This window comes from Corvus kubaryi, unplaced genomic scaffold (assembly GCF_017639235.1).
Source record: "Corvus kubaryi isolate FWS band 111438036 unplaced genomic scaffold, C.kubaryi_AGA036_p1.0 split1-131, whole genome shotgun sequence".
Classification (NCBI taxonomy): Eukaryota; Metazoa; Chordata; class Aves; order Passeriformes; family Corvidae; genus Corvus; species Corvus kubaryi.
This window is the reverse complement of record NW_024582073.1, coordinates 24,850,219-24,870,635: the sequence shown is the minus strand read 5'-3', so window position 1 is coordinate 24,870,635 and position 20,417 is coordinate 24,850,219. Positions and strand designations below refer to the sequence as shown.

At 43.1% G+C, this 20,417-nt stretch overlaps 2 protein-coding genes across 6 annotated transcripts in view; both read right to left on the bottom strand.

Moving 5' to 3' along the window:
* LOC121676522 (histone RNA hairpin-binding protein-like) overlaps positions 1-6,701 on the bottom strand; it is a 10,788-nt gene extending 4,087 nt beyond the window's left edge. For 3 of the 5 annotated variants that reach the window (XM_042053153.1, XM_042053154.1, XM_042053155.1), the window contains exons 1-8: positions 6,599-6,701; positions 4,928-5,044; positions 3,584-3,688; positions 3,099-3,230; positions 2,279-2,428; positions 1,332-1,469; positions 614-730; positions 107-214 (exon numbers count right to left, since the gene is read on the bottom strand). In XM_042053153.1, coding sequence (XP_041909087.1) covers positions 107-214; positions 614-730; positions 1,332-1,469; positions 2,279-2,428; positions 3,099-3,230; positions 3,584-3,688; positions 4,928-5,044; positions 6,599-6,651 — 920 coding nt within the window. In that variant the 5' untranslated portion in view covers positions 6,652-6,701. Of the gene's footprint in view, positions 1-106; positions 215-613; positions 731-1,331; positions 1,470-2,278; positions 2,429-3,098; positions 3,231-3,583; positions 3,689-4,336; positions 4,407-4,927; positions 5,045-6,598 lie in introns of those variants that run through there. The other 2 variants (XM_042053156.1, XM_042053157.1) reach the window with 2 other exon arrangements.
* A 4,817-nt stretch (positions 6,702-11,518) lies between these two features.
* Positions 11,519-19,114, bottom strand: TMEM129 (transmembrane protein 129, E3 ubiquitin ligase). The gene is made up of 4 exons (XM_042053452.1): positions 18,699-19,114; positions 17,106-17,580; positions 14,681-14,840; positions 11,519-12,143 (listed from the first exon to the last, which is right to left on the bottom strand). The coding sequence occupies exons 1-4, from the start codon at positions 18,901-18,903 to the stop codon at positions 11,895-11,897; spliced, it is 1,089 nt and encodes a 362-aa protein (XP_041909386.1). The 5' UTR covers positions 18,904-19,114; the 3' UTR covers positions 11,519-11,894.
* Positions 19,115-20,417: the final 1,303 nt, after the last annotated feature.

Below are 20,417 nucleotides of genomic sequence, written 5' to 3'. Positions count from 1 at the left end.
AAAGGGAAAAGGGAAAAGGGAAAAGGGAAAAGGGAAAAGGGAAAAGGAACACCTTTACAGGATAAGCAATAAACAGAAATAACATCATAATCACTGGGGTATTTACCTTGTTATTCCTATACTTTGTTGTACTGTCACTACTTCATCTTTTTCACCTAAGGCTTCCCACTCTGAGCACTTTGAAAAAGCCTCCTGATGTCCTGAGTCAGTAAGGCTGGAAAGAAAATGAAAAGGTCTGAATCCATGCACGTGGGTAACACAGCTCCTCTTAAGGGGGCTAAGTGGACAGAAAAAAACCACAAAACCACACCTGTATAAACATTTTTTACTAAGGTTAGTGTGAAATGTCTACTAAACTGCCAAAACCCTTTGTGTTGCTTAAATCTACACACAAAACCCCCTGTGTTGTGTCTTCTGACACTTGCAATGGACCACTGTAAATAATTGCTATCATACAGCACAATTATTCTGACATGATTTCCATTCCTCATTAAATCACACACATTTTTAGATGAAATTAAAGCTGTTAACAAATGGAGGGAAAAGTACTAGTTATATTCCAAAAGGTAGTTTGTAGTATCAATGAATTCCCATATGGAGAATAATTTCATACCTTTCCAGTGTGTGGTACATCTGCAGATAATGGTTTTTGCTCTCTGAAACCACAGAGGAGTCAGAACTGTTTCTTTTTCTGCGTTTCCATACTGGAGAAGAATCAGGAGAACAGGAACTACAAAAATAAAACACAGATTTTACACACATAACATTTTTTTATCTATGTCTAAATGTTTATCAGAGTTCTGCTAAATAATAGCATATGCTACAGAGGAAGTTTTCTTTTGAGGTATGATTCTTCAGTCACACAGAGGAACATGGAGCAAATGGCTCACGGTTTGGAAGCAGAACCATTTTGAGCTCCACACACATCCCCCAGGACAAAGGATTTCAGTAAACAGGGAAGTGCACAAGGTACTTCAGAGTCAGCCTCCCTGCTGTTCTGCAGACAGGCAAGATGATATTAAGGAAGGGGACTCCTGCTTCTGAAAAAGCTCCTCTACTTTCAGAACATTCCAGCACTGACTAAAGAAACCTCAGTACTCTAAGAAGCTGAAAAAATACTGCCTTTCCTTCTGTTAAATCATGTAATTCTGCAATGCTGGTAATTTTTCCACATTCAATGCTCTGTACCATTGATGGATTACAGTCAACAGCAAAAGTGCCAAACTCCAGAGCTGAGCATTAACTACTCTTCCACATTAAACATTTCCTACAAAAAACTGACACGTACTGAATTATTTCCCTAAGTTAAGCACAGAAGTTTTCTCTCATACCTCTCAGGTATGTAGTCAGTCTGTCTGCATTCATCTTCACACTCATTTCTCTTCTGCTTTTCGTCAAACACAAAGGAGCCAGAAGCATCCTCATCTTTGCAGAACCGTTCCTGGGAACTACCTGAAGGTTCTGTACTACTAAAAACAGGAGGGGAAAAAAAAAGCTTTAAAAAACTACCCATCTGGCTTACTGCTCCAACTAGAAAACAGTTAAACTGAAGTAATAATTAACAGTTCATCTCATATGACACTCAAATGGTATAAAAACTGCAACTTCTACCACAGGTTAATTACAACACAGGTAAAACTATTTACACAGTGCAGTTACAAAGCTACAAGAACTCCATTCACCCTCTTCCTCCCAATTTACTAGTCCAAATCGTGTAAAGTATGAGGTGGCATCAATTAGCAGAGCTAGCCTTGTTACAGAAATTCAAAGTTGTGAAAAGATAAAAATATTTCCATCTGGAATGCACCTGACACTCTCCTGAAGAGAGCACAGAAATCTCTCTCTCACTTTAAACGTCTCAAATCCTCTAACATATTGTTACTGTAGGAGACACATGGTTCCATGACATCAGGAAAAGGAAAGAAGGAAAGGTTATCACAGTCAAGGAACAGTAATCACCAAATTTGTGCTTATGCCTCTCGCTTTCTAGAAAAGTAATATTACCTTGTGCCCACCAGTGTAAAGACAAAGGGGAGGAATGCATTCTGCAGGCAGACCAAATGCCTTCCTCCCCATAAATGCCTGACTGCAGATAATCTTAAGACTAAATAATGGGAGTATCTTGAAGACTAACAGAATTCAAATGGAAAACAAAGCATTCAAGGAGACTCCCATTTCTGAGCCTGATCTTTTTTCTCCCAGTCAGGAATGCTCTAAAGGAACTACAGAGCCCTCCTTAAATTCCTTAAGCCTTGACTTAATTCACCCATATACACACACTGGCTGCAGATCCCAGGTTTCTTCAGCAGGAGGATCCCAGGCATGCAGTGCTATCTTCCACAGCCTGATCTGCTGGTCCCAGGACCTACGGCTGTACTTCTTGAACTTGTTGGGAGTTCTAGGGTGAACTCCTGGAATTCGCTGGTCCCTGTAAATACACAGTAAGATTTATTATTTCAGAACATGGAGGTTTTTCCCTTAAAAAGAATCCTCAGCTCATCAGATCACACAGGCATCAGTGGTCTGATAAATAAAGTTCATATTTTTAAACACTTAATTGAGATGTATATAAGACATTACCAAAAATAGATCACAAAAGCAACAACTAACCATCATGTTCTGAGTCAGACTGGAAGCTCATCCAGTCCAGCTCTCTGACAGCTGCCAAAAGCAGATCCCTACTGCCCATGAACAGACGCAAAACAGAAGCATAACTCATACTCCTTCAATAATATCCCAACCTCCAGCTCCTTCAACTTTATTTCTCCTGAGTCAAGTGCAGCTTCTTTTATTTAGTATTGTACCCAGTCTGGCTGGGATGGAGTTACCTTTGTGCTCACACAGCTTCAAGGCCTTCTCCTTTCCCCATTCAGCCCTGCCCCATCCCACAGACACTAAGTTTACGGTGAACACTGAGTTGAGAGGGACAGCTGACTCAAATTACCCAGAGATACTGTGCACCATATAATGTCACACTCAGCAATAAAAACCAGAGGAAGAATTTGAAGAGAACTAAGGCTGTGTGCTGTTTTACACACACACACACACCAGGAACAAGTAAGAGTTCATTTGGAAAGCTGCAACACAGTGCAACTTACTTTGGAACTTCTTTAAGGTATCTGTCATATGCAAGGGTATTCTTTCCAAAATTGATCTGTTTTTGTCTTCTCCTCAGGACCACTTCATCAGTTTCCCATTCAGCTGGATTAGCAGAGTCACTTGCAACAGAACTTGAAAATAAAAGTAAGAATTAAGTTGAAAAGAACCTTAATAGTTTTACAAGTTACATAAACATATTCTAGAACTGCCTGTATTCTTACTGATAGACAGTGAGCACCACTCTGAACTCACTGGTTCACAGAAATGAAAGCTGTGCTAATCAAATCTGAACCTCAAATGATCACACAAGTAGCTTTTGAGATAAAACTTCTCAGTGCTACTCCCTCCTTAAGGCTTCCTTCAGGCTTGATATGAAACAGCCTGTGTTTCAAATATTCATTAATGCATGTAAAGTAGTCAGAGATCATCAGATGGTTATTGCTAAAACCAATGCAACAATAAGCAGTAATAGTTCAATACCTACTTTGTGATTTTTTTATTTGATGTCCTCATTGTTTTGCCTTCTTCAATTCTACCTTCCCACTTGGGGCAACTGGAAAGAGGTCTAGAATGTTCTGGTTCTGTAGAGCTTAGAGAAAATAATGGGAATTCATCGTGAATGTTTGCTGCTTGTAACACAGTTAATGAACAGAAACATCAATAGTGGACAAAACCACTCCACAACTGTAAAACCACAAGCATGCTCCTCTGTTTCAGTTCTAAGTTACCTTCAGCCTGCCCTCTTCTGTCAATTTTAATGCCTCAACATTTAACAAGTGATATAAGTAATACAGAAGCAGATTTAGCTGATAGTCTTACTTTCCCTAAATGGTTTCACATCAACAGATGAAATTACCATCCGTGCTGACAACATCATTTTAACACAGGACAAAGATTCCACACTGAAAAGGAACATATCCACTCAGCAAAAGAGAAACACAAAACACTGCTGGCACATCCACTTAAGTCTCACACTCATGCCATACCGTTAGTATTTTTTATGACCACATCAAAGACACAGAAAACACTCCTGAACACAAGGCCTTTCCTAAGGTCTTCAAAAGATTAATTTATTAATGAAACAATATTAAACATGCCATCAAAAATTAAAATCACCTTCATACAGCGTAATATTCAGAAATGTATGAATTACATTAAAAAAATATTTTCATGTAGCCTCAGTAAAATATTTCCTCTTACATTCTGTTCAGTTTTCTGCACATATCTCAGCACTCACCACTTTCCACCCTTGCTATCAGACTGTAAGATACAAGTCTCAACCATTTCCTCCACTGTAGGTCGTCAGTCTAGAATATCCAAAAGCCAAGAAAAATATTCCTAGAATTACCTATGTATAAAATTCTATCTCATCTCAAATTTTCCTCAATAACCGTAGGGAAAAAAAAAAAGGTGCTCACTAAAAACTGCAGTAGAACTGAATATACCAAGTGCACTGTGAAGTGAACAAAGATGGCCTGCCCACACTTACACATAAAGATGCATAAGCAAAGTATGAAAATAACAGCATATGGCTTCATTGGGAATTTTATACTAATATTGAAGCCTTCAGCAATAAAGGGCTTAACCTACTGCTTCACTAAATAGCATTTCTCCCTTTCGTTTGGAATACTTGCTAATACCATGGCATGTATTTCAATTAGACAAACTGGGTGGTCTTCTTCAGGCACGATGCAGGTATCATCTCCTAACTCTGTGCTACTCTGTTATAAGAAAACACTCAACCTAAGTATGTCCAAGCTTTTCTTGGAGTCCTAAAGAAGAGTGTAGCAAAGTGGAGACGTAAAGAAAATTCACATTTATTCCTCACCTGTCCAGCCAATGGCCTGAATGGCCACACTGATATTCCTCAAGCACCAAAGAATCTGAATGCTTCCAGCTTCTATATTCCTGTTCTTGATGCCAGCAGTGTGGATGCTGCACAGAACTAGAAAACAAGAATTTTCATCTGAAATCAAGTCACTGGTAGTCACTGAACATTGCCCATAAAAAACAAATATGGACAATCTGATTTGGCATACAGATATGTGATTTACCTCAACTTATTCAGGAAACATTTACTTAACGAAGATGTTAGACAGTGCAATTGCTGAGAAAATGTCTTTGATTAATGCAATTAAGACATCAACATTTTCAAATAAACCATTATTATTTAAACAGCCAAACATATACTCTATTTGCAGACAAAATGGTGGGAGAAAAAAACCTAATTGAGGACTGTCACCGGTATTTATAGACCTGTGGACATGTGCCAACATCCACAGACCATCCTCCGGCAGCAGTGCACTACCTGACATTTATTTACTGCCCCATCCCGTAGTAAATTCACGGAAAAGCCAAATTCAGGAACTACACTTCAATGCAATGGCTAAGGAGAAGTAGGTCAAATGTTTATGTGGAAACACTTTTACCCAGGAAATTCTTGACCAGACATGGCTGCAGAGCCCTCACAAGGAAGCCTGGGATCTGACTGTAGTGCTTGCAACACGCTGGTGGGTCAGCCAGGGATTGCTAAAGGGTTGAGTTCTCTACATTTTCCTCCTCGATTCTGGCGGCTTTGACATGTTAAATGACGGGTTACTAAACAAAACACAATCGCAGCATCTACTAACACCAGACCTGGCTTCTGGGCTGAGGACCACACCTACAGATCCCCCACCACACCTGCTCGAGAGAGCGACCGGGTACTGCAGCCTCTGCACTGTAAATACACGGTGTTTCTGTGTGTGTAACAGCAAACACACTGCTCTGTACGTGCCAGCTCTCTGCGCGTAACTAAACAAGGGAGAGGGAAGGAAGGATTTTTCATATTTTACTCCTGAGTTAAGCACTCATGTTTGCTTTCCCTTCCTCCTCCACCCTGCCTGGCTTTGGGAGTTTCCTGCTCCCAGAGGCTCGAAGTTAGCAACAACACACAGCACAAACAGCTCCCTCCGAATCACAGACCCAGGCAGAAGGACGCTTCCAAACCCGCTCGGTTTTCGCCAAGACAGTGAATGGATAAAACCCTTCTCTGACCACCTTCAGCAATTACTCGATTTAATGACTTGAAAGAAAAATTTTTAAAAAGCACACCAGCTTAGGTACACTACAACACATGTCGTAAGTACGACACTGTTTGAAAACGTAAGGGGAAATGACAACCGAAAACTATGCCTTTTAAAAACATTCCGGTATTTGCTTTGCACTGCCCGCCCACTCCAGCCTGAAGCCAAGCCGCCGTGCTCCCAGCCGGGCTGGGGTGCCTCGCCTGCCCGGGCAGCTGGTCCCTCACTCGCCACCGGCAGAGGAGGCCGAAGGAGCTCCTGCAAGGGGCCGAGGCCGCAGGAGAAGGGGCCGTCTGGCGGAGGAGCACGGGCTGCCACGGCTGCATAGCCAGCAGCTGCCCCCGGAGCCGCCCTGGGACAGGCAGCGCAGCACCCCCGCCCGCCCAGCAGGGCGATGCCCGCCCCGTTCCCCGTCCCCCCGCGGCCGCTCCCACCTGCGCAGCCCGCCCGGCTCCGCTGAGCCCGGGCGGCGCGGCCCGCCGGACATGGCTGAGGCGGGCGGCGGCCCCGCCGAACATGGCCCCGGCTCCGGCCCCGGCTCAGCGGCAGCGCAGGCGCGGCCCGTCCTCCCGCGGGGAGCGCAGGCGCGCTCGGGCGCTGCCGCAGCCGGGGGAGCCGGGACGGGGCTGTTCGTGCGGGGCCCTGGTCGGTGTTACCGGAGGAAAGGGGCGCGTCCTGCGCCCCTGTGAGGGGCTGGGCACAGTTTCCCTCACACCGAGGGCGCCGCTGCCCTCTCGCCATCTCCCTGCGGCTGCATTCCCCGGCCCACTCCGCTCGCAAATCTAGGGAAAACCCAGCTCCCACATCACGGCGTTACCTCACGCAATAGCCAAGGATTCGTTTTGGGACAAGGTAGTTTCCTGCTAGACATCGTGAGGGGTTAGTGGCCACGACAATTTACACTCTACAGGAATGTGACCCACATTTCATACCATTAATGGAATCATAGAACAGCTTGATTTGGAAAGGACCTTAAAGATAATTTGCTCCAGTATTTATATCTCAACTCCTTAAACAGCTCAAAGTCAACAAACATTTCTTAAGAAATGGCACACAGAACTTTATTCTTACTATATACCATCCTGACTGGAATGGTACTTAGCTGCAGACTAACCAGTTTTTAAAATCATAGAATGGTTTGTTGGAAGGGACCCTAAAGATAATCTACTTCCAACTCCCCTGTCATGGGCAGGGATGCCTTCCCCTAGATCCCTCCAACCTGGCCTGGAACAGGATCCCTTCCAGGGATGGGGCATCCACAGCTTCTCTGAGCAACCTGTTTCAATGCCTCACCACCCTCACAGTAAAGAATCTCCTCCTTATAACTAATCTGAACCTACTCTCTTTCAGTTTAAAGCCATTCCCCCCTTGTCCTATCATGCCATGGCCTTGTCAAAAGTCCCTCTCCAGCTCTCTTGGAGACCCTTCAGGTACTGCAAAGTGCTGAACTCCAAGGTCTCCCTGGAGCTTTCTCTCCTCCAGGCTGAACACCTCCTGCTCTCTCCTACCAGTGGTGCTCCAGCCCTCTGAACATCTTCATGGTTCTCCTCTGGACTCACTCCAGTAGGTCCTCTACTACAGGAATGTGGTAAGATTCTTTATTGCTGTTGCTTGGTAATAAATCTGAGCACGATCACGATAAAATAAATGTTTAATATAGGACACACCATTGCTGCATGCCAGTGCTCCCTTGGAAAGACAAATTTTTCATCATTGCCCCTGCTGATTTCATGACATCCAATGTCACTCCTTCCCATCTGGTAGTTGTGAAAAGTCATTGGAGGTTTTTTTCCTGAGGTTCTTATTTAGATTTCATACACACCTTCTTCCATTTATGCAACTCTCTGCATTCAGGTTGTAGTAGGAAAATCCGTCCAAGAACGACTTCCCATGTACCCCTTCAGGAGAATTTAAGCCCTATTTTTATTTATTCCCATGTTCTCAGATAAGACATTGCATACAAGTAAGTCAGATTGATTTCCACCCATGTAAGGTTTTACCTGGTAAACATAACTTTAAAATTAAAACCAGAACTCTTACAAAGAATCAATCGTATTTTTATTCAGCTCTTCAGAGAGTTTTAAGATTAACTGCATGTATTCATTAAACCTTTTCCTTAAGGGCTATCCAAATAATACTGTTAAACAGGTAAGCTATCTAGCAAAAGAACCACCAAAAACCACAAATAAGAAATCCTGCAGTATGTCTTTGGAAGAAAATGTCTTGTAATCCATGTAAGAGCTTGAGTATTTATTACTCAACTCCTTCAACAGCTCAAAGTCAACAACACTTCTTTAAAAATTGCACTGAGAACCACAGTCATACTGAGGTTTGTCCTGACTGGAATGGTGCCTAGCTGCAATCTGACTAGTTTTACGAAATCACAGAAAAGGTTTGTTTTGGAAGGGACCTTAAAGACCATCCAGTTCCAACCCCCTGCCATAGGCAGGGACACCTTCCACTAGACCAAGTTGCTCAAAGTCTCATTCAATCCCCTTAGCACTTCCAATAATGGGGCAGCCACAACTTCTCTGGGCAACCTGGTCCAGTTTCAAGTAAAAATACTGAAGAGATCACATGATAATCTCGTATTTCGGTTTCAAGCTATGCCAAACCTCATGGTAGAAAAACTATTCATATACTGGATTAAAAATATCTCTTGCTTGGAAAAAAATGTCTTTTTGGGGTTGACAAATTATGTTAACCTAAAAAAACCAAAAGATAACGTATTTTCTCAGTATCTTCTGGAACACTACAATTACAGAAGTAATACAATGTGGAAATAAATAATATAGCCGTGACCCATGTGTTGAGAAAGACCTGTTGAGCTGCAGCACACCAGGAAATTTGGGCTACACATGATATGCTCATATGGGGTATTTATACTGACAGAGTCCACCCACAGATTTTCTTTAGTTTAATGACATCACATTTATATAATATACTTCAGATTACTAACATTGCCCACCCACAAGTCAGTGATGTGGAAAAGCACACACATAGCTGGAAATGCAATACTAAATCGCTCCTAGTGATTTACACACAATAATAAAAAAGAAAATTCTTTCAGTAAATATTTTAGCCACTTGCATTACTTAGTTTTTAAATTTTTTTCTTTTTTTTTTTTATACATAATGCTGTAAGAAAACTGATTCTAAACCCTATCCTCATATTTAAGAAATGTACCAAGATTATGTGGGAGGCAATGGTGTGTTCTTTACTGCAAACAGAGAGCATCTTCTCTAGAAATGGCCCTATATGTGCATGTGGCTCTTCGCATGATAACCTGAAGCTATCATGAATACAAATGCCTATTTTTGTACTCTATTATTTTCATGTTCATGTGGATTTTTAACAAGTTGTTTCTCTAACACAGCCTTTAAGAAGCTCACAAATGTTGGAGGCATCTCAGATTACTTTGAGAATTTAAACCTGAGGAAAACTACTTGTTTTAAGGAATTTAAGTCAGGTACTATCATTAACATAAATCATAATCTTGTTTCAGTAATTATTACTAAGTTTTCTAAGAGGCACTTTTGTGGACAGAGCATTAAAAGATGCAAGGGTCTCATACATTTATGACTGTTACTCTGTCATACTTTTATACTGACAAAAGAGGTAAGATGAACAAAAGCAAAGTTCCACTGAAGTGAAAACTTCCAGTCAATTCAGAGTAGATTCCACTGCAAGAGCAATTAGGAGTTTAAAGCTTTTATTACATGGAATACTGTTGGCAACTGACCTGGTTTTCTATAAAACCATCTGCAACTACATGTATCTATTATCTAAGTTCCTCAAGGCCTTTATGATTTTAGCTTCACATTCTTTACAATAAATATTTTTATTCCAAACAGGCAAAGTGCTGTAGGAACTGAATGACTGGTGGTGGCAAAACCACAGCTCCAAAATCCTACCCTCTCTTCTGCAACTATTTCAAGGGCCACGTCCCTTGTATCCATGCCACATTATGTAAACTTTCCAGAAGCAAATGTTACAAAATGCTTATTTGTAAAGGCTGCTGTGTAGTGATAGGTGCATGTCAGACAACACCACCCGGCCCTGTAAGAATCTTCCAAAAGTTGAAAAATCCTGCAGAGACCATTTTAAATCTAGAAATTATTTCCCACAGAAGTACTGGAAAATATTTTAAATTCAATTGCTGATCAGCTCCTAGATTTTTTTATTAGTTTTCAGACTTGCCAACAAATCTGTCTGAAACTCCAGAACTCAATTTAGTTCTATTCAGATGAAGAGTGACATGCCACTGAAGATCTCTTTGGGAAAGAGACAAATCCATACTACCTGTCTCACTGTCAAATTCTCACTTTATACAATTTAAAACAACAGTTAATGAAAAACAGAGAAGCCACTGTTATTAATAGGTAGTTTAGATACTTGCATAGTAGATGTTGTACATAGAGCAACTGAGATATGCTGGAACAGTTAGTGTCCTTGAACTCAACCAGTTTGGATTTTTACAAATGAATGTTATTTAAAAAATCCAAAGTTAGAATTCAACACCAACAGTATAACATAAATGTTAGTTTTCAAGAGATGCTGTCAGATCCGTTTTCAATTCCTTACCCCTCTCTGAATTCTTGCTTGCAGCCGCATTTGTAACCATTTCCTGGCTGACTCCAAGTGGAGGTGGGTGCATTCACCACCTGCAGCTCAAATGAGACTCATGTAATGTTCCATGGTTGTGCTTCCAATACTTGTACCTTTTTACATCCTACCACTTGTTGTTCCTGCTCAAACCAGTTGCCTGTCACAGTAATCAAGAGGTGTGCATGTAATCACCAGCATGTCACCTCTGCCCATGATTTACTGGTAAGATCCTTTTGATTATTCAGGTGGGAAGTACTAAGAGCTTTTGTTCTCGTACACCAAAGCTTTAAAGTATTCCTTTCTCTATTTGACCCACCTGTGATTTTAATTTACAAATTAAAGGTCAGATGTTTGCTGCACTCCCTTCCAATGTATATAAAAAAAGTCCCATCACCTAAAGAGTATTGAAACCCTAAGCAATATAGCTCCTGGAAACCAACAGATTTAACCATAAATTAGCAGTGTAGGTAAATGGGTTATGTTGACAAATCCTTCTGTTGTTTGAAAAAAAGACATCCATCAAAACGTATGGTAGAGGCAAATTAATGGAATAAAAGGTCCATACAGGACTTGTAAATCTTCAGGAATTACATTTCTTAGCTCACTGCAACCCTTTATGAGTGGAGAGGAGCAGCTGAAGGGACACAACTGATACACTTCTTTGGAGAACAACTGCAAAGATTAATAGTAACTTTACAACTGGATTAAAGAATAACAAAACTATCAATGAAGTCTAACCAAAGCAATTTTCTCAGTTAGCCCTTTATTAAAGAATCAAAACCCACATTAAATTTAAAAATGTAAAGAATTTAGCCTACGGTAAAACCTGAAAAGACAACAGTACTGCAAATATAGAAGAATAACCTTATTCCATCCAATATGTAAGAAAGGAAAATAGGAGTTTAAACAAAATTAAAACCCAGAAGCTAACATCAGGTGAGTAAAATCCACAGGTAAAAGTGGAAAAGGACTGAAAAGATTTACATCTGTTTTCAACACTGTAAAAGAAACCCTTAGAGTCTGTACCCTGGTAGAACATGAAGTCTCAGAAACAGATCTAGCAGGCCTTTAACCAAACCCACTATGAAACTCAGTCAAACTGAAAAAGTACCCAAGTACTACTCATCGTATTAGGCAAACATCTAGAATGCAAAATTTGGCTCGGCAAGTCGGGCAAGGCACTTGGCTTGACAGCCAGGTCTCTGGGTGCTGCTGGTCCTGTCTGCTGGCAAACCACTTGCCCATGCAGGTGAGGCACCACATGGGCCGGCAGTAACACTGCTGGCATTCCCCCTCGTTCGGCTCCTGGCAGTTCTTGATGAGCTTGATGTTAGCAATAGTCTGCATACACCCTATGCATGGCTCCAGCTCCTGAGGGAGGAGAAAAAACATCAAAATTGTGAACTGCACAGAATGGGTCCTGTTACTGCTCTTCAAAGGCATTTAGAAAATCATCTGTGCCAGAATAATCAAGGCAGAACTGCCCCACCAGAGGATATCAAGTGGTTTTATTAGAACACTCTCTAATTAATGACAGCAAAGCTTCTCTTTGAACAGAAAACCCAGAACTGCTGCATGAGACTAATGATTAAACAAAAATTACTGAAAAATAAACATTCTTTCACTCTCTGAAGAGCTTCCAGCAGCCACAGCAAGGTAAGCAAGCAGCCAGCTTTGTCATTCAAACTATTTTTTAAAAAAACTACCAATATAAAGTAAGGAAAACAAACCAAGCAAACAGTTCTTACCACTTAAAACAGCAAATGGCTGTTCCTATCTTCCATCTTTCTAAGTAAGAGACATAAAAGAGGAAACCAGGGCTGTACTGAACACAAGGACACTCATCCTGAAGGTCTAGAAACTTACTTAATTTTTCTTGGATAATATTGGAATAACTGATTTCCCCCACAGTTAATTATGACACATGAACTTGCAGTTGCATATGGGGACATCATCTTGCTATGAAGTGTTTTACAATTAATAAACAATAATTAGCATTTCCCACATGTCTTCCAGCTGTCCAAGAACCTGACAAAGTTCAAAAGACAGCACACTGAATAGGCATGGAGACCTGAATCTTCATACTGCTACTGGTGGAACAAAAACCAGCTCTCTCTGTGATCTCTAGTTCCCATCTCCAGTGACTCTTCCCTTGTCAGCTCAAGTGTCTGCTCAGCTGCACTGGCAGCTGGCTGTGGATCAGATCCAGATTGAACACAAGCCACTCAGCTTTAACTTGTGAAATTAGGTCTTATCTCAGGTTTTAAGCAGGAAAAATTCTAGCATAGAAAGATTAACTAACTTTTTCAACATATTCATGGAGCTTCAAAATAGGGCAAAATTCAGTGTTGTATTTTTAACATCCTTATCATAATCTCTGGTGTCATTTATCACTCAACATCAAACCCAAGTTCAGTAGCTCAGCTGCCACTTAAATGTGTCACAAATGAAATGCTCTGCAAGAAAGCAGCTTTAGTATCTTCTCTTTATTGTGAACATCTCTTTTTGCTCGCATTGCAATCAGAACACACAACATGATGTGCAGACACACCTGATCCAGTTTTATTTTAGCTAGTTCATGAACCATATAAACTGCACAACACTACCAAAGATACCAACCCCTCATTCCATTAGCTGAATCACTGGACCCAAACTCCCTGCAGGGTCACCAGTGCTGGTTTAACTGGTTTCCCCTGGTACACTGGACAGTGCTCCAGTCACACTTCTGACTGCTGCACAAGTATAATAATGACCAGGTCTTTGCGAGTATTGCTGGAGGTAGGACTCTATGCTGTTATAATTAACACCATATAATAGTGGCCATAATAATTATAGCTAAAACAAATCCCAATTAAGAATCATTAGTTTATTTCAGCAGAACGTCCAGCAAAACCTGGCTGTCTAGAAAAGCAAGCTGTACTGGAGCAAACTGCCTTAAGAACAGCAACAGCAGCTGTGACTCTGGCTCCCCATAAACTTTCTACAAGTGCAATGTCATCATTTCCAAATGTTTTCATGTAACATTTTTATGGAAATTATTACAGTGGACTTTATTTCACTGTGTTATTTCTCATGTCTTAATACCGTAATGCTCACAATACAGCTTGTCTCCTCATAGCAGGAACAGAAGCAGCAGCCAGAGCTACATTTATGACATGTTTACTGAGACAGCAGGTGAGCATTTGTGAGGGAAGCATCACCCTGACTGAGCAAAGAGCACTTGTGTTTCTGGCATCACTGACCAGGAGGCCTGACTGGAGTCAGCCTGGCTGTGCAGACCCTAAAAAGTTGTGCTTGGCTGTATCTTCTGAAGAAGCTAAGGAATTCAGGCCATGTCTCATGAGGGGCCAGTGAGATGAAACTGTAAGTCCTACAGCTGCACACCCTCACCAAGGGGCAGTTTAACCACCAGTCACTCTCTAAGTGACTGCAGCCCCCAAGCCCATGGAGCTCTCCTGCAGGGCAGGCTCAGGTAGGTAGGACACCTCTTAAGGTTTACCTCTTGAGGTCAAGAGATTCCCTACCTGCTATCCGTTATCTACAGCAAGGTGACAGTTTATATTAGATCTAAAACATATTGTATGCAAGGTAGCTGAATTATTAGAAGTGTAGTGAGTAGTAGAGTGTTTGACTGCTGTTCAATTACTATTTAATTAATGATTGAATACTGCTTAATTATTAAATGAAGATTATTAAGCAGTAATCACATGATAATTATAATTTAATAATCATTCATAGTTTAATCAATATTTTTAATAAAACCTTTTTGTTAACTGCATAATAATGAATTCTCTTAGTAATTCGCCGGAGATGGCCCTAGGTAAACATTTATCAATTGCACAGTAATCACGGGCTCATCTATATTGAAAGTATAATTATTACAGTCTCACATGGATAGAAAGTCTCACCTGAGTGCTTGGAACATGGTATGTCTGGTTTATTTCCACCAGAGATGTAAAGGTTTCTAAAAATAAATCACTAAGGCTTTGATGGATCACAACATTAGCTGCATTGCTGATAGGAGCACGGAGCTTCTCCCGGAGCTCCCCATACTCTGTGGAGTTCAACCTGAAGAAGAAAAGATAGAACAAAATGTTACCATGATTATCCACCCAAACACCTCGATAGTAGCTTGCAGAGGTTAACATCAAGGAAGTGAATCCACAGAAAAGCTATTTAGGCTGGTAGTTATTAGTCAGAATAAATACACAGCATTGTCTTTTCTTGTTTCCTTTTGCTGTTTAGTTACTGGTTTTGGCAGAACTTGGTCAACAGAACACGATGTCCTCATTCATATCTGTGTAAGATTGCCAGCAGAGTATGTCAGAGATCAGCTAAAACATCATACAAAAACAAAGGAAGGCTTTTGAAGTAATCAACATGAACAAAATCATGCATTAACTGCAAAGTGCTGTTTGCACCACTTCTGTCACCTTTTTAATGCCTTTTACTTAGACTATATCTAAATTCTCGTTTATAAACGCCTGAGGACAGAAATTAGTTGTATCATGCAGCAGGCATCACAAGGTGATATAGTACTACATAAGTAGCAGAAGAATGTCAATCTATCAGGTTCTGTGATTTTATGATACAATTTTAGGTAAATCCAGAAATTTCACAAAGGTGACAAACCACTACTGATTTAAGGCTGCAACAAGCTGTGTTCCACACCAGCTGCTCCTGTAAATTAAAGTGATGCCCACAGCACTCAAGTGGCACCTGAGACCTCACACAGACCCTGCAGTGACATATCCCTGTTGTCATCCCTTTTTATGGTAAGAGTTCTGAATTGTAGTGTCAGAACTCTCCAGCTCAATGCTTCTACTCATGAAACAGCTTTCATGGAGAAGTCCTGGGAAGACTGCCCTCATTTTCCTACCACTCACTGAGTTCCCAGAGCCCAGCACAATGCAAGGCTGGCTTAGCTCTAGCTCCCAGTGGTCTCCATTGTTTTTACTGCTACAGAATAATGTCATTTGTTAACAGATGCTGTCCGTGAAAATCACAGGGACCTTTATATCCAGAGGAACAATTCGCACTGAACATGCAGGAAAACATGGCCCACCTGCACAAAAACATTTTTCCTCCAGAAACATCTCACTGTATTTGATTCTGATTCTGGATACATACAATGATCCTGTATGATTCTGCTACATTCTAGCAGAGATTTACTATTTCTGACATCTTATTAGAACAGCTTTTAAACACTGTTCCTGATGCTATTCTGTTTAGCTACAAAATACATTTTGGGGTTAGGACTTTTTTCCCTAAAAGGAATTGTCAAACAAGTTATGATTTTCTCAGCTGGGGATGTAGTTTTACCACTCTGGCACTGAAGTGCTTGCAGAAGAAAATCATTAGTTGTTTAATACTCATTTGGTCACCACTCTCACAGGTCTATAAAAGTCTCTTTTCTTAGGATTGTCATGCTTACCTTAACTAACATCTTGTTCTGAGTTCTGTTCACCTGCATCTCTACCATAATCACCTCTTTGCCTTCCTCGTGCTTGCCCCACTGCACACCTACAAGTCTGGTGATCTGTCTGCTTTTAATTACCTAATTACCTAATAAATGCTCCTAACATACAAATTTACAGCAAAAAGACACTCAAATACCTTTTCAAATATAGTTTTAGGAGCACTAACATGGCTCTTAGTAACACAACAACAAAGAGTTTAGCACCCTTCTACTCAGAGGTTTCTGCAGAACTAGTTCTTTAGCCTGGTTACACAGACTGCTGAGATAAACAGCATGGGCCCTTCCAAAACAAGCCCTAACAGTCCACGTTTGCTATGATTTACTGCTATGAGAGCACATAAATCAGAAAAGGACCAATATTACTTCCTTGCTTTAGGGGCGGTACCTCAGTGAGAGCTCTTCTGAGCAGTGATAAAATTATGAGCCTTAAGCACAAGGAAGAATCCAAAGCTGTGGGTGAACAACACACAGTTTTAGACAAATAGCTATTTCTCTTCACCCAAAATTTGGAAGACCAAAAATTCTACCTTTCATTCCTGTTCTCCATCTCTCACCTAATTTTATCCAGTTACTTCTTTCTGCATCCAGCACAATCCTCTCCCTAAGAATAGATCAAAGAGGGCAATCCCTTTGTTTATCCGTTGTGTATTCAATGCTGCACGTGTACAAAGCTTCCTAAACAACCTTCCCTGCACTGCATGGCAGCATTGCACATGGCCAGCACCTCAGAACACCAAGCAGGGAGCAAAAGGGAAGGAATGAGACCAGGGAGTCTCCAGATCAGGCACAAAAGCGCTCCATCAGCAACATCCAACAGCACACATGTAACATAACAGGTTTAGCAGTTGTTTTACCGGATATCGAATGCCTTCACATAGGGATTAACACTGGCAACTCGGATGGTGAGGAACTGCACAGGCACGTTGGAGTCTGGGGTGAGTTCATGCTGTCTGGAGTCTGTCACCGTCAAGTGAATGTCCTGCTGCTGGGCAACATGTAAACAGTAGGTGGTCACTTTAATCACCCACGTGTCTGTAACGATCACCCTTGCTCCTGGCGCTCCAGTAGCGAATTTGTCGATTCTCCTGAATTCTGTGTTGATGGAAGAAGCTACTGCCCTCCAACCCGACTGCGGGAGAGCATGAACAGCAAGTGTCCGGGCTAGTGGATGATTATTCCAACCCTTCCGTGACCAGTAATATGCCAGGGCACTAGTGATTGCTGGGAGGAGAACTGCGAAGAAGAAGAAAGTTTTCCATTCTTTTGAAGCCAGGTAGAAAAAGCAAAGATGTTTTTCAGGTGCAGCAAAGCACATACCAAGATAATAACCTGCAAGGAAAAAAACTTACTTTCAGAAAACAATTAAGTACCTGCAAAAACACATAGCCCTGAATCATATGGTTATCTAACCAGTGAGCTCAGCTCCAGGAGAGGTACTGTACTTCTGGATGACTTCAAATTCAAGCCTCTTATCTTAAGCAATCGAAGGTAAATTCTTAAGCACCACTGATTTTTACCAGAATTATGTAGCTAAACAAACCTGATTTGAATTTGCTGATTGAATAAAATTACCTGCGAGATGCCACTTAATTTTAGGAGAATTATACGGCTAAAGGAAGCCAATTTGCATTCTCTGGTTAAAACACAGAATCACAGAAGATGATGAGTTGGAAGGGACTCACAAGGATCCAACACTTAGCCCTGCACAGGACACCCCAAGAGTCACACCATGTGCATGAGAGCATTGTCCAAACACTCCTTGAACTCTGAGAGGCTTGGTGCTGTGACCATTGCCCTGGGGAGCCTGTTCCAGTGCCCAGCCACCCTCTGGGGGTGGAGCATTTTTCTAATATCCAACCTAAACCTCCCCTGACACAACTTCAGGTCATTCCCTCGGGTCCTGTCACTGTCACCACAGAGCAGAGATCAGTGTCTGCCCCTCCTCTTCCCTTCATAAGGAAGTTGTAACTGCAATGGGGTCTCCCCTCAGTCTCCTCCAGGCTGAACAGACCAAGTGCCCTCAGCCACTCCTCACACGGCTTCTCCTTAAGGCCCTTCACCGTCTTGGTTGCCCTCCTTTGGACACTCTCTAATAATTTAATGTCTTTCTTATATTGTGGGGCCCAAAGCTGCCCCCAGCGCTCGAGGTGAGGCCGCGCCAGCCCAGAGCAGAGCGGGACAATCCCCTCCCTTGCCCGGCTGGCGATGCTGTGCCTGATGCCCCCCAGGACAGGGATGTCCCTCCCGGCTGCCAAGGCACTGCTCACTCACATTCAACTTTCCATCGACCTGGACCCCCCGGTCCCTTCCGCGGCGCTCCTTTCCAGCATCTCCTTCCCCATTCTGTACTTAAACTGCAATTCCTTTGTGGGTGCGCGTGCCGCGGTGCAGCCAGCTGGTTACAAAGCTCGGGGTGCACATTCCAAGGCAGCCGGAGCGCTACTCACCCAGGGGCAGCAGGGAGTGCGCCAGCAGCGTGCCGGTGCTGCGCCGCAGGTGGTACTGCACGAAGGCCGCGTCCTCGCTGCCCAGCCAGGCGGACAGCAGGCTCTGCACCGTCAGCCCCGCCGAGCGCACCTCGTCGGGCGGGAACACGAAGCACACGGCGAACACCAGGTAGGCCAGCGTGAAGGTCACCGCGGGGCTCTCCATGCTGCGCCCCACCGGGCGCCGGGGTCCCCGGGAGCGGCAGTTCCCGCTGCGCCCCCGGATGCTCCAGCGGGGAGCGGTACTTCCCGCCGCTCCAGCGGTACTTCCCGCTTCGGCCCAGATGCTCCAGCGGTAGTTCCAGCGGTAGTTCCCGCCGCAACCCCGGATGCGCGGCGCGGGCGCTGCCGGGCTGGCGGGGCCGCCGGGGCGGGACCCGCCTCCCCTCGCACTGATGGTCCCCGCCCCTCCATCCATCTCCTCCCTCTCCTCCGCCCCTCCGCGCCTGCCTGGCCCTGAGCCCCGAGCCACGTCCCCGCTCCAGCCGGGATCCGGTCCTCGCCCTCGCCCCGCGCCCGCCCAGCCCGGCCGGGACACGCAGCCCCTGCCCGCGGCTGGCCTCCGGCATTGTACGCGCTCGAGGTCATGCTCCACAGGCCTGGCAGAAGGAACCGATTCCAGTTCTTCATGACCATAAAAGAGCTCTGTTGGATGAGGGCAGCATCTTTCTGAAGCAGGGAAATGACCTATTTTACTTAAGCGTCGGAAAAAACTCCTCTTTGTTTTTCCTTGTGTATTTTATGTAATGCTTTCTAATATTTTCTAATAAAACAGGGATGTAAGATCTTAAAATGCCTTAAAGGGAGCCATATTTTAAGATATCTTTGTACCTCCCCAAACAGTAAATGGAGAGGCCTAGCTTGAATCTCTGGTTACTATTGAAGTACAAGCAATAGCTAATAGCCACAAGATTTGCTGTTTCTTCCAGAATGTAGCAAACCCCCTGCATGCCCCCTGTTATAACCACAGACTTCCAGATTCGTCTCTTTTAGAGAAAGGGGAGATTGTATAACTGGAAAAGCACAGCAGAGAAAGCAGCATGTGATGTTACATGCTACTACTGATGGGAAACAAGTCAATAGTAAATTCCACCCACGGAATGTGACATCCTAACGCTGGCAGATGGCTGATGTGTTACTGTTGTGATGGAGATCGGGAATTTATGGTGGTTTAGTGACTCTTGAGGATGGTTACATCAGTAAAATCATGCTTGGATTCTGTGAGTCTTATTTCATTCTAAAAGACAGCCTTGTTAGCAAGTTTATTGTTTTAACAATCATTTCGTTGTTGCTGTCTGGTGACTCAACAGTAAGGACTGTTTTAATGTGTTGAATGAACTGTGAAATTCAGTAATAAAAAACGGGTTGTGAAGCAGCAAGTCTTCTTTCTGTGATTTCACGCAAAAGCACATGAAGCAGAACTGAGACTATGGAATCATAGAAACATTTGAGTTGGAAGGAACCCTAAAGCTCATCTCATTCCAACCCCCCGCCATGGGTAGGGACACCCTCCACTAGCCCAGGTTGCTCAGAGCCCCATCCAGCGTGGCCTTGAACGCTACCAGGGATGGGGCATGCATCGCTGACGCGGCTGTCCTTGGGGACGCGGGGACATTGGTGCAGCCGGGGGGTTTGTCCCGGGCGGAGCCGCGCCTGCACCGCCCGCTCTGCCGCGCGCGG

Bases quoted from the DNA above. Each gene is read 5' to 3' on its own strand.
- TMEM129 (XM_042053452.1), bottom strand. From the start codon at position 18,903: ATGGAGAGCCCCGCGGTGACCTTCACGCTGGCCTACCTGGTGTTCGCC. The intron at 17,581-18,698 runs GTGAGTAGCGCT...TTTTCCTTGCAG, and splicing joins GCACTCCCTGCTGCCCCTGG to GTTATTATCTTGGTATGTGC. The intron at 14,841-17,105 runs GTAAAACAACTG...TTTCTTCTTCAG, and splicing joins GTGAAGGCATTCGATATCCG to GTTGAACTCCACAGAGTATG.